General features: G+C 45.3%; 1 protein-coding gene across 1 annotated transcript in view; it reads right to left on the bottom strand.

Moving 5' to 3' along the window:
* The window catches only part of LOC119648724 (glutamate receptor 1-like), a 97,026-nt gene that overhangs the window by 39,711 nt on the left and 42,800 nt on the right, over nt 1-14,515 (bottom strand). The window contains exon 4 of the mRNA XM_038050535.1: nt 8,902-9,031. Coding sequence (XP_037906463.1) covers nt 8,902-9,031 — 130 coding nt within the window. The remainder of the gene's footprint in view (nt 1-8,901; nt 9,032-14,515) is intronic.

Genomic DNA, 14,515 nt, shown 5'->3' with positions numbered 1-14,515 from the left:
GCCAGGACTCCGCCTTTGATTCAGAATTTTGTCGCCTATTTAATGATGTCATAAATTCAAATTAAGGTCGCTGGCTGGGCTGCAGTCCCACCCCGAGCAACGCCTGAATTATGTGCTGTCTTTTCCCTTTGAAAAATGTTATCTGATGTTACATTCTGTAATGTACATTCAAATAAAGAATTGTGTGTAATTCCCGGGGAAAGCAAGGAGAAGAGCGCAGCTGGCGTGAAAGATAAAAGCGTCAAAAATATCAATTTTCGCCTGAGGTCATGAATAAATTAGTGGCTGGGGTCGGTTTCCGGGGATGCTACTTCAGTATTTGCTTGTTGCATATTGTATTTGGTGAAAGCCGTGGGACGGTAAATAGAGCAGATGTTTACAAAGGCGGATCCGGGGGAAGTAACCCAAAAAAGTGGTTGACGTAGATAATGGCGCTTCCTTTCCTCGGCAGGAGTTTACTTTTTAGCGCATTTCATTATGGCAAAGTCAATGAATATTTTTAATTAGTTGTTCTAGCTAGGAAGCTGGGGCGTAGCATTGCTACAATAATAGGAGAAAGTTTTGGACTGCTCTCTGGGATAATCCTTTTCTAAGCAGCTTAGCGGAATGTCGATGACAGTCACGCTGCTTCAGATATCAGATACTTCGTGGGGTTTGGAAGTAAAACATGGAAAATTGCGGGTGCGGTTTGTTTTGGCTGTTTATGATTTTGAATATCATTTCACTGCATGGAAGTAGAAGCTATTGATAATCTGGTTCCGAAAGATAAGATCCTGTTTGGCCAGTAAGACATACTCCGCCTTTACGATTTTTTTTGTGGCTTTTATATGCATACATATAAGATAATGGTTAGGTTAGATTGGACTCTTGATGGTGTTCTTCAACATCCTGGTAAGATTCTAACTTTCCACATGTGGATACGTACTTACCTTACACACATATACCGTGACTACAAAATAATGTGTGTCATTCAACATGATTCCATCATCCTTTAATATAGTCACATCACGGAGTGAGAAAGTCGCATGTGACGAAGTAAGTGTTCAGAGTGAATGGAAGTCATTGTTGGATCACTAGAAACGATAAATTTCCCGACTGTATCAAAGTGAAAGTATGTTATTTGACGTGGTAACAGGCCAACATCAGTTGATGTCGAATCACGTTGGATTGCGGTACCAGTAGGATGGTTGAGTGCAACTCTTCGTTGTTGCCGATTATGTGAAGGTTAGCTTAGTTTCAAACTAGGAACCACAAATGTACAGAATGGGCGAACAAATTATCAAATTCATGTATAAATATATATTGAGTTGGGGAAAAAGTAATGTCGTATTTGTGATCGAATTGTAACGCTTTATTTAACATACCTTGTTTTGTTCCGCAAACTTGTTGCCATTTAGAAGGCAACTCCATTATCCCCCCTCTTATAAAGCCCCTCCCCTCTCCTTATTTGCAAAAAACTCAGATAGCCAGTCTTTGCAAGCCTATTTTGAGGCGAACTTAGTAGCACCAAAATCGTTTTGCATGGACCGGAAGAGATGGTAATCACTTGGTGCCAGGTCCGGACTATACGGTGGGTGTGATAGGACATCCCATCCGAGCTCCCGTAGCTTCTGCCGGGTCATCAAAGATGTGTGAGGCCGAGCGTTGTCTTGGTGGAACAGAACAACATTTCTATTGACCAATCCTGGCCGCTTCTGGTCAATCGTCTGCTTCAAACGGTCGAGTTGCTCACAGTAGAGGACCGAATTGAGGGTCTGGTCATAGTTGAGCAGCTCATAGTGAATGACTCCCTTCCAATCCCACCAAACACACAGCAAAACTTTCTTGGCCGTCAATCCGGGCTTGGCGATGGTTTGGGCCGGCTCGCCGCGCTTCGACCACGATTTTTTTCGCTTGAGATTTTCTTACGTGATCTACTTTTCATCACCAGTCACCATCCGCTTTAAAAATGGGTCAAATTCGCTCCGTTTCAGCAGTGCATCGCAGGTGTTCATTCGGTCCAAGAGAGTTTTTTTCGTCAACTCGTGTGGCACCCAAGCATCCAGCTTTTTTTGGAATCCAATCTTCTGCAAATGGTTCCAAACAGTTTTATGGTCCTTATCCAGTTCCTGGCCAATCGAGCGGATGCTCACATGCCGGTCTACTTGGATGATTTCGACGATTTTTTCGGTTTCTACGACGATTGGCCTACCAGGACGGGGTGTATCTTCGACATCCACTACACCAGAACGAAATCGATCGAGCCAACGCTGTGCTGTGCGAATCGTTACAGTATTGGGCCCATAAACTTCACAAAGTTGTTCGGCCGCTTTCGTTGCATTTTTACCTCTCAGGTAGTAAAAACGTAAAATATGACCAATTTCTTGTTTGGTGGACTCCACTTTTGACGCGCTATAACTTGGGACTGAAACCTACGATCACAACACTGTCAAAGAATAATTTGTAGCGCAGATTGTCGCCTTATAGTATGATCCGATGCGATAAGTACAACACAAGATATGTTTAAGTGTCGTCATTGACAAAATACAGCATTACTTTTTCCCAAACCTAATATTATGTTGCTATCGAAATGGCGTAGATGCTCTGAACAGTCAAAGAATTGTGGGGTTTCAGAGGGGTTGAAGTGATAATAACTGATGCCAAGCACGTGTAATACACATGAATTTTCCTCAATAAAGAACGGAAACCATACATACAATTCCCATATGGCTTCGCTTGGAGTTACTTGGTATTGGAAGCAAATCTCGGGCTCATGGAAGAAAACTATCCGTTTAAACTTTTCTGCTTCTTTGAAATGAGGCTAACCTCATCAGGCGCAGGTTGAGTCGGCCTGAGGACTGGTCTATTATTCGGGTGGTACCCGCCCCAAAAAAATTTAAGGACCCGGAACTTTGGACCAGTTACCGTCCTATTCTCCCCCTCGGACACCACCTTGTCGTGGTGGGGAGCTTGTGGTAGTTTACTACTACACTAAGAGTGTCCAAAAACAAATGAAGATGGAAACAAAGGATTGTAACTCTCCAACTGGTAAGAAGTCACAGACTTCGAATCCACCCGCGGCTCTGAGAAATCAGGTCGTGGCCGAGGCACGGACTTTGGAGGGCTCATCTAATTCATGTTTCCCCACGGAAAAATCTGTGCAGACAGGCTCTCCACTTCAGTGGAAAGCCTATACCCGGTGTCTACATCGCGTTCAGCCAAAAAGGATAGTACAGCAACCCCCTAATGAGAGAAACTGGAAATCTGGCTACGGCCGGCCGGTCAGTGACACTGTTACCTAACTCTTCTAAAATACGGGTGAGGAAGGCTCGGCAGAAGGAAACTTTAGCCGCAAAGGAGAAGGGACTACAGACTTGCTTGTCAGAATCTTCCCCTTCGCCTGTACCCGGAAAAACAGAAAAAGGGGAAGATTGTAGTGTGGACGCAACTGGTCTAACGCCGGTTTGTGAAAATAGATCCATGCAGCTCAGACTCCGTGAACCTGGGAGGGCTTCTAGCCGACGACAACGGAAGGCACTGCCAAAGAAGGCGAAGTTTCTTGGGAATGAGGACATGGACGTTGCTTCACCACCTAGTGTGGCGATATCCAGAGAAATCCAGAGAACCCCGGTGAGATCCACACTGAACGCAGCAGACTTTTCAGTTGTCGGCGGTTTTCATATAAGACTGCACTTATGGCTACAAAAATAAGAGTTAATCAAATCAACCTGCCGCATGCCAAAGCTTCTTCCTATCTACTGGCGGCAATGCTGGCAAAGTTACAGGACTGTCCTCATATATTTCTGATTCAAGAGCCATGGGTTCGTTTTAACAGAATCTGTGGTATTGGATCAGTAAAGGGGACTAGGATCTTCTTCGATGAAAGATCCTCGAGACCTTGGGCCTGCGTTCTGATGTCAAAATTATTAGAGGCAACCATGCTGAGACAATTTTGTTCCTAGGACCTTGTTGTGGTCAACTTAAAATAACAGGTTAATGGTAAGAGGAGAAACGTTATAGTTGCCTCTGCCTACTTACTTTATGATTTTGTGCCCTCCGCCGACGCAAGAACTAAGGAATCTGGTAGTGTATGCAGAATCAAGTGGCGTTGAACTTTTAATAGGTTGTGATGCGAACGCTCAGCATATTTGTGCAGTAGCAAATGCAATCCTAGAGGAGAGAAGCTGTTTGATTTTATCACTTCAGCTGGTCTGATGACCGCGAACGTAGAGTGCGCCTCTGCGTTCGTGGGGCCAAGAAGAAGTGAATTAATTGACCTAACAATTTGCACTTCAAAGTTGTTAGAGTTGATTAAAAACTGGCCAGTACTAGATGAAGTCTCACTCTCAGATCACCGTTCCTTAGAATTTAGTCTAATTATTACAGGTGAACAGCCTGTAATACAAAGATGGAATCCTAGGAAAACGGATTGGACGAAGTTCGATGAACTTCTTGGCGACAAAGTTGAGCTCCCTAAGCGATAGAAGATCAACTGAAAACTCTGAATCGCACACTTTTAGAGTGCTTTGAGGAGGCTTGTCCTATTTCGCGAGGCCAACGTGGTAAAACGGTTCCATGGTGGAACCGAGAACTGCAGAGACTCAGAAAATCAACCAGACGACTTCTAAATCGTGCTTGTAAAAGCAATAACGATGAAGACTGGCTAAACTTCCGAAACTCACAGCGTGAATATAAGAGGCTCGTAAAACGTTCGAAACGAGACTCTTTTAGAGCATACTGTGAGGAGCTGGAAGGTGAAAGGGAGACTTCCAGGTTGTGCAAAGTCCTTAATAAGGATGAGTCGGCCAAGTTGTTCTCTTAGAAAACCGGATGGTACTTGCGCGTACTCCAGAGTTGAGTCTACATAGATTCTCTAGGAAGTACACCACCCTGGAGAACGCGTTCCAGAACTAGGAAGAAAAGCATTGGCTTTTACCAATGGTTACCAATGAAAAATCGAGAGTCGCTACACTATCTTTTGAACACTTCAAAGTTCCTGGTATGGATGGCATCTACCCAGCGATGCTAAAGGAGGGATCCTGCTGCTTTTCTTTGGCCTCGCACATTGGTCAGGGTCAGCCTAGTCAGTCTTATCAATTTCGTTGGGGTACTGAATTCTCTCATGACGGTGTTCAGTTTTACCCTGGCTATGTTATCATAATAATAATAATAATCGTTGGCGCAACAATCCATATTGGATCAGGGCCTTGAAGTGTGTTAGAGTACTTCATTCAAGACCGTAACCGTATAATACAGGATTACAGCACCCCATAGGAGGCAATGTGGTCAGCATTGTGCTCACCCGAGATTATTATAGGCTATACGCTATCATAAGCGGCTTTAAATTCGATGAAAAGATGGTGCAAATGATGTCCATATTCCAACAGTTTTTCCATCGCTTGCTGCAAAGAGAAAATCTGATCTATTGCTGATTTGCTGGAGTGAAACCTCTTTGGAATAGGCCAATGATGTTCTGAGCGTATGGGGATGTCTGGTCTAGCAAGATAGGGGAGAATATCTTATAGATGGTACTCAGCAACGTGATACCTCTATAATTGCTGTACGGTGCGATATCTCCCTTTTTATGTATGAGACAGATAATGCCACTTTGCCAGTCGTCACGCATTGATTCGCTGTCCCACACTTTGAGCATCAGTTGATGAACCACCTAGTGTAATTGGTAGCCTCCATATTTAACCAATTCGGCTGTAATTCCATCGGATCCTGGCGACTTACGGTTTTTGAGCCGATGAATTGCACGGACTGTTTCTTCTATACTTTGTGGTGGGAATATTTGTCCATCGTCTTCAGTTGGCGGGACCTCCAACTCGCCAATGTTCTGGTTGCTCAACAGCTCCTCAAAGTACTCAACCCATCGCTCTAATGTGGCCATTCTGTCGGAAATCAGATTTCCCTTTTTGTCTCGGCAGGATGAGCATCGAAGTGTATAAGGCTTTATCCTGCTGACTTATTGGTAAGACTTGCGCGCCTGGTGCGGTTGCTCTCTGCACTTTCCAGTTCACAGATCTGTTGGTTTTCCCAGGCTTCTTTTTTCCGTCTGTGAACTCGTTTCTCCGCTCGCCGGAGTTCGTGATTAGTCTCTGCACGTGCCCGCGTTCTTTGAAAATGCAACATTACTCGGTATGCAGCATTCTTCCGTTCCATTGTTAGCTTACATTCATCGTCAGACCAGCCGTTCCGACTCCTTTTGTGGCTGGGGCTAAACATGTTTGTGGCCGTATTTATGATAAAGTTCTTCAGGCGATTGTCAAGATCATTTGTTGATGCTTCATCTCTAGGATCTCTGTTGACTGCGGTTATTGCAGCATCCATTTCCCTCTTATAGGTGTTGGGGAGGGCTGTGTTGTGAATGACTTCAGTGTTAACTCTCACCTGATTGTCAGATGAGATACTGGGTGGTGTTGTTATTCGAGCTGGGAGCACTATGTCAACGAGATAGTGATCCGAGTATATATTAGCTCCCCTATATGTTCTGACATTCATCAAGGCTGAGAGGTAGCGGCGTTCAATCAACACGTGGCCAATTTGGTTGAAAGTGGTCCCGTCTGAAGAGGCCCATGTATGTTTGTGGACCGCTTTGCGTTACTTCCAACAACCATTCCATGTGACAGTGCTAATTGAATAGTCCCCAGTTCGTTATCATTTGTATTTTGATGTAAGCTATGGGAAGCGACGTATCACCTGAATACGGGCTCCATCCCTACTTGGCTGCTTAAATCCGCAAATATGATTTTGATATCACATCTGGGACAGGCTTCGAGGGTTCGTTCTACTGCCTCGTAGAAGGTAACTTTCTCCGACTCTGCAGTCTCCTCTGCCTCGCAAGCACAGAGTACATAGCCGTTTGCTTATGTTTTCAAAGCCGATAACAGCAGGTTTCATTTTTTGGCTGACTAAGAAATCTACTTCGAGTACATGGTTTACCGGATGGCCACTATAATAAACGGTGTAAAGACTCTTCTCCATGAAACCGGACCCTGTCCAGCGCATCTCCTGTAACGCTGTTACATCGGCACTATATTGGGACAGGGTATCGGCTAGCCGCTCATCAGCTTTATCTCTGTACAGGGAGCGCACGTTCCATGAGAAAATGCGCAAATCGTGCTTCCACTGTCGTTGCCGGGTTCGTCGTTGTGTTATCCGTCCAGTCCGAGGCTCCTGTTGTGGCTTCGTAATTTCGGTTTTCTGTGTAGAGTTATTAGCCCTACCCAACCTACAACCTGGAGGACCAGTTGGTACAAATTGTCCCGTTTTTAGGCGCGGGAGACTCGCCTCCATCCTTCTCCGTCTGCAGCTTTTCGTTAAGAAAGAGCTCCTAGCGGTCACCACGTGGAGGTGGAGATAGAATTTGGTAGTAGAGCTGTTGGTGTTGGTTCAGCAGGCGTTTCCCAGGTTTTATGCTCCATCGTGAGTACCAATCCACGTTTCGCCCTGGTGGTTTGTAAATTGTTCATATTTGGTATTCATGAACTTTATCCTCCATGCCCGGGTTCTGTTCAGCTAGCATGTGGATGAGGTTCCCTGTCTTCCTTCGAGCGATACCTAATCCAACATCTGGCATGTTCTGTCCTGTGCACTTCGATATTTACGATAGTGAGCTTGGGGCGACCGCCGGAACCGAAACAGGGATTAACTGCTGCTTTAAGGCATTAGTGCACTCAAAATGGAGGAACTGATCCCCATTCAGTGTAGGTATACTTAATGCTTGTCTTATGTATCAACCATCCATCCATCCATTCATCTTCCAGGGTCCATCCCTAATTTTAGCTGCGGAAACGTGTTCAACTTCGAGATCCTATTAATTTTGCAAAAAAGCGATGCACGTGTGTTTATTATGTGGCAACAAAATTGTGGTCAAAAGAGCAAAGTTTCATTCATTTCATTTTTTCGAAAACCATACGTAATAAAGGAAACATCTTCTTAGTAATCACTTCAGCCATTCAAGTAGTTGTATATCTTCCCTCATTTATAGAATATAAATAATAAATTTAGAAATCCCTTAATCTCCTAATCTCGCAATTGGAAAGGCTCCACGTGTATGTTATTCCTAGCCCACATTCGGTTGGGAATATGAGAGAATATTTTATTGATGTTGTTCAAATGTAATAATTTGTTCATATGTTATATACGCACACATATCGGTTAAAATGTGAGCAAAGTGACATTAGATAGGAGCTTCGGCTCGACTTTAATGTGGCTGACCTTACTTTATTTGGCCTTTGGAGAGCAGTTCATCCTTTTATGCTTATTTACAGTGTATCTGACCATCGTTTTTCTCTGTCCGAATGAACCTACCTCGATACACCATAAAAGTTGGAATAGATGCCAATGTGATCCACATAAAGGGATCCTGACAAAACTCTTCGTTCTATAAATACGTATACATGTGTATTATCCTTGAAATGAAAGAATCTAAAGTTAATCAAAACCGCGAGGGTATACATTTTTAAATTCTGGAAAACTTTTTTAGAGCCTTTTATTCAAATTTAAAACCATAAATTCCGGATGCGTTGCCAAACAAAATAAAACCACGAAAAGCCCACAACAATTGCCGAAACCTTAAAATAAACATCGTTAAATAGATGACTTTTCAACTCACTACAAACTATTAACAGATACCCACAGAATCTCTTTTCTCCCGATTAGCTGCCCTTCAACGAGCAAACCCATCTCGTTTTCAAACGGGGGTATGTCATGTGTATCCTTGTAGGCATATAATCCACGAAATTGTAAAAGTTTTTGCAATAGACCATCAATTTCGGACGAGTAAAATAGGCCACAGGCGTATAAACACCCCCTGAACTGAACGACTTCCACCACTCGAACACACACCACCCACAGCAACGGTCCCCGAATGGTGGGTGCCGCAGAGAAGATGGACGAAAGAAAGGATAAACTTACCATCGTGTGAGTCGTACAAGTAAATAATCCTATCCCAGCCATAAAACTGTATGGTATCAATGATGGCTTGATGATAATCCGGCCGCATGCTAATCGCAAAATCTAAAAAGCCAGACGACGGAGTCAGGACCTAATTGGAAGGACATGGAAAGAAAGAAAGAAAAAGATTAAATGCAACAATAAATCAGTGGCTGAAAGAATTGTTGTCCCAAGCTTGAGGACATTAGTTAGGCAAGCAAGTATGTATGCAAATCAAGTCACGTTTATTTTGTAGTGTTAGATCGGGAGATAGGACGTCCTTTTTACTAATTTCAGTCTTCGTTAAGGTTAGTTAGTGTATTTTAAATGAAGGATGATTTAAACGGTTTTAATTGTTTGCAGGCGACACTATATTTAGGATAAATGAATTTTTTGAGATTTGTATCCTTTTAACGTCAAGTCAAATTAATGTTCTTAGTCGATTTGCTTGGCTGTCTGTTTTTATTTATCAATTTATGTCCCGTTCAGAACCCCCGGGAGTACTTCGATATGTTCCCAAAAATTTTTTAGTTTCCACTCTAATTCCTCTTCATGGTTGAAACTAACATTTCCTGTAAAATACTTCCATTTAGGTGGCCTGGTCTGATTATATTTCAGGTTAAAATTGCATATTTGGACAAGTCATCTCACAACCTCCTCGTGGTGGCCGCTAGAAACCGTCTTCGGATCGGCTAACTGACGAGGACCTGCTTGTCTGCTGGTCATGTGTTTGGGTCAAGTAGATCTGACGGGGGGATGGCCCGAAGCAACAGCCCGAGGATCGTCCTCCCTGCACTGGAGAAGGTGCTAATAGGACCCCAAGCTAAGGTGGACCAGCATACGCCGAGGGCTGCGTGGCCAATGGGGAGCTTGCTCTTTAGTATGCGAACTTTGAATACCTTGAGCACCTTCAGTTTCAAATAAGACCCTTGCCTTAGCGGCCGGACTAGCCAGGGTGGACATTCTTCCCGGACTACTCGTAGAATCACGACTCAATTTTAAAAATACAGAAAAAAACGACGATAGAAGAAGAAGGGGTAATGCCAGGCGCTTCATCGGAGGACGAGCTGCTGGCATCCAGCCAGGAGGCAGTAGCCGTCGAGAGCAGTACAGTCGGTGCCAGCCGTAGGACCACTGGGCGGAAACCAACCCCGGGGACCTTCCGGAGCGAGGCGGTAAAGTGACTTGTGGCTTCCACCCTGGAATCCAGTGTGGTTAAACTGGGTGTAGCGAGTAATCGGCATAGTACTCCTAACCCGAAACCCTCGACGTCGGGGGATCCTTCGAAAGTGAAAACCGATAAGAACGTCGGTCGCCGAAAATCGACTAAGAAACGAAGGTCCACTGGTGTCCTGCTCAAGAGCCAGTAGCAGAAGGCCATGCATTTTCTCAGGAAGATTGCTTACAATAAGGAGGTACTGTCGATGAGCGGGATGAAAATTACCTCGTCGACGGGCTACGAACTGCGATACCCTTCAGCGACGTGGCCAGGAGCCACTTACGTATGGCGCTGGCGGATGGTAATTCTACTAGCGGCAAACTAGCGCCGGAGGTGGATCAGTGTTGAGGCCAGGTTGTTCTTTGATCATATCCTGGACACCGAAGGCAAACACGCGGAATTCATCCCCTACTTTGATTCCTCTCTGGTGGTCCAAGAGTTCCACGTTATAGCTTGCGAGGACCAATTCTCAAAGGACTTCTCGGTTCGTGCGTCGCTAACATCAGCGACGCCTAGAAGGGCGTAAAGCTCAATGTCATCCCTTTTGACAGGATTCTCAGGAGACCGGTCGATAAGATAAGTCTGGCGGGGGCTGACTAACCCCCCCCCCCCCCCCGCAACCAGATCATGCTGAGGGTAACCCAGATTAATATGAAGCGCCCGAAGTGCGTTTCGGCTAATCGGCTCGAGGAAGACATCGACATCGCACTAATACAGGAGCCTTGGGTCGGAAGAGACCGAACCATCAAAGGGCTCCAAAGCAAATATTTTAATTTATTCCACAGCACAGGAGATGCTAATCAAGACAGACCTAGAGCATGTATTCTCGCGAGGATGAGTCTGCATGTTTTTGTGCACGGATCTGAGTTCCAGCGACCTAGCCGTGGTCAGGCTGGAGCATGCGGGGACAGAGAACGTGTATATTTCCTCGGCTTACATGGCTCACGACCAATCAGCTCCGCCAGAAGAACTACAACATCTGACGAATACCATAGCAACAAAGAAGGCCAACCTGTTGATAGGCTGCGACGCCAATACAAAGCTTTGGGGCAGGTCGGAAATCAACGAGAGAAGTGACCCATTCTTTGATTTTATTATTATTTGAATCCAATCGGTGTGTAACAAGGGCAGTACACCAACCTTTTATTTCTCCGGCTCGGAGAACAGGGACGGTTCGGAGGAGGTCCTTGGTATCACCCTAATAACCGACAATGGGATCCTTAGGGTGAATGACTGGAGCGTGTCTGACCAGAGATCTTTCTCGGATCACAGTTGGATACCTTTCAGTCTAGATCTCGCCGCAGAGGTCTCCAAACCCTTCAGAGACCCCAGCAGGATCGATTGGGGAAAGTTTGGTCAAGTAATTAACTATAAACTCTCCGATGCCCAAATTGGTAAGATTGGCACGACATACGAACTGGAGTCAAAGCTTGGGGCTCTGGAAAGGGCATTCGGTACTGCCTTTAAAGTCTCGTGCTCTACTAAGTACAGCAAAAGGACATTGCCACCGTGGTGGAATCAAGATATCCCCAGCCTCAGGAAGCCTACTAGAGAAATCTTCAAAATCGGCTACAGGCATAAATATTGGCAGCCAAACAAGGACTGCCTGAAGAAGTACAAGTCGGCCATCAGGACCGCCAAAAGGCGGTCTTGGTTGAACTATTTGTCAGAACATCGTAAGCACCAATGAATTCGCGAAGCTCAGTAAGGTTCTGTCCAAGGAACATAAGAGACCACCCTTTCTTAAAAAGTCGGAAGGCTCCTGGACGGAATCTTCTAGTGAAACCTCAGAGCTGCTGGTTCAAACGCACTTTCCCGCCCGCGAGGAGAACTGTGAGTCAGAATCGTGCTTGGAGTGTTTGCGGCCACCTATCAAATCGGTAATTACCGAGAACAAGATCGCTCTGAGCTATAAACAGCTTCTCTGCATATAAATCTCCAGGCCCAGATGACATAATGCCAGTCATGCTACAGAAGCAGCAGGAAAGGGCTGTGCCGTGGCTTCTTGAGATTTACCGGAATTGCATCTCTTTAGAGTACGTACCACAGAAATTGAGACGTGCAAGAGCGATTTTCATACCGAAACCGCGCAGGTACAGTCATGAGTGCGCGAAGGACTTTCGACCAATCAGCCTGACCTATTTCGTGCTGAAGACCCCAGAGCGCATCCTGGTCATCCACTTAAGGATGATTATGGAGAGAACGTTTTCTCTAAGTCTCAGCATACCTACTTCAAAGGGAAATCAACAGAAACCGCCCTCCCCGAGTTAATTGTCTCGGTAGAGCGGCCGCAGTATATCCTAGCTGCCTTCTTGGATATAGAGGGAGCTTTTAGCGCCATCAAGGAACACTTGATCAGTATTGGATTGGAGGGGTATCTTACGCATTGGATTCTATCCATCCTAAGTACCAGGATAATCCAGTCGGACCTGGGAGGCAAAAACTTGACCAGAGCTGTAAACAAAGGCACGCCTCAGGGTGTCGCCATCCCCCCGTTGCTCTGGTTAATAGTAGTAGTAGGCGAAATTTTAGGAACATTGGACAACAGCGAGGTGAAGGTTGTGGTTTATGCCGACAACTTGGTGATATTAGTGTCAGGGATGTTTCTGTCCATTATGAGCGATATGAAAGAAGAAGCGTTGCGAACGGTGTGCCTGTGGGCCCCAAGATGCGGACTCGGCATAAACTCAACCTAAACGGAACTGATGCTATTCACCACCAAGACAAGGATACCTGAATTCCATCTACCACGGCTGAATGATCAAAGTTTGGCTTTTCCTCTAATGTAAAGTATCTGGGTGTAATCCTGGATTCAAAGCTAAATTGGGGATCGAACATTGAACTAAGAGTTAAGAAGGCCTGCATAGCCTTCTATGCCTGCAAGAGAACCTTTGCAAAGGAATGGGGACTCCGACCGAGGATGGTTGTTTGGAGATACACCGCTGTAGTGCGTCCGATCCTAACGTGCGGCTCTATTGTATGGTGGCAGCTTTGAGCAAAAAATACAATAGTATGAAACTTAATAGAATTCAAAGAACCGCAATGTAATCATGCATCTCCTCCCTCTAGGCCTCCACGTTAAATACATTCTAGCGTGCATTGCCGTCAGACTATGTGAGTCCGGATGCTTTGCAGCGAACTCCTACGGCCACAGCAACAGCTTGGACGAAGTACCTCGGGAAATCTAGGCATTCTGAACTATGCCACACGAAAGCTGAACTTCACGAGGAAGATTGCTGTGGACTTTCCAATCTGAGTAAAGTGGGAGACCGGCGGCGTGTTGCAAGGTTATTACTCAGTATTCTCTACCGATGGATCAAAGATAGCCTGTGGAGTCAGTGCGGGGGTTTTCTCGAATACACACAGTGTATCCAGGGTCGTATGGTCTCCCAGGTTTCGGCAGTGTATTCCAAACGGAAGTACTGGCGATATTGGAGTCTGTCAATGGCTGGAGCGAGATTCGAGCCCCAAGCACAACAAAGCCATTCTAACCGACAGTCAAGTGGTCATCAAGGTCTTGTACTTAGCGCTTCATCTATTTCATATTTAAACTATTATATTTATTATTGTTATGGTTTACGTAACAATAACGGTTTCGGGGTGATTAATCTTCACAGTATATTGCACACCACTCTGTCGTGGTGGAGGAGTGTGTAGTAGTTTGCTACTATACTAAGGGTGTCCGAAACATGAATATGGAATCTATGGATTTGAACCTTCTAAATGGTAGGAAGTCACGGACTTCACATCCATGACTTTGAGCAATCAAGCCGCGACCGAAGAGCGGATTTTGGAGGACTCAACAATTCTTACCTACCTACGGAGGCGTGTAAGGCATGGTCTCCAATAGAAAGCTCGCATTTAGTGCAGGCTCCTAGTTGACACCAGCAAAGGGCACTGCGGTAAACAGTGAAGCTCCTTGGGAATGAGGTCATGAATGTTGCCCCACCACCAGGTGGTGCAATGTCCAGAGAGATCAGACGCCGGGAAGCGGAAGATGGGGACAAACTGGTAACCTCGGTGAGACCCACATTAGGCGCACCAGACTCTTCGGTTAGCAGTAATGTGTACAAGGAGCGTAAAGCCAATACATATTTCTTGGACAACGCTTTATTATGTTTCGCACTAGGCTCTACATTTATGTTTCTCGCGGGAACTATTGTTAGAGTACAAGGAGGTGATAAAGTCAGTGAGACGGATCTCAATGAAGCTGGTCTCTACCAAAGGAATATGAACCCGAAGGCAGGAAAGAAGAGGGCGTATGCGGAAGCTGCAGTCTCATTTCTGACCGATGGCGACTGTGTTTCTTCCAGGGATGGCCCCATCAGGAACAATCTATTATTCTCTTGAATGCTTGTAAAACAAGTCGGGAAACTG

Source organism: Hermetia illucens, chromosome 2, assembly GCF_905115235.1.
Source record: "Hermetia illucens chromosome 2, iHerIll2.2.curated.20191125, whole genome shotgun sequence".
NCBI lineage: Eukaryota > Metazoa > Arthropoda > Insecta > Diptera > Stratiomyidae > Hermetia > Hermetia illucens.
The sequence above is the reverse complement of the archived record's forward strand: the minus strand, read 5'-3'. Positions and strand labels throughout refer to the sequence as shown.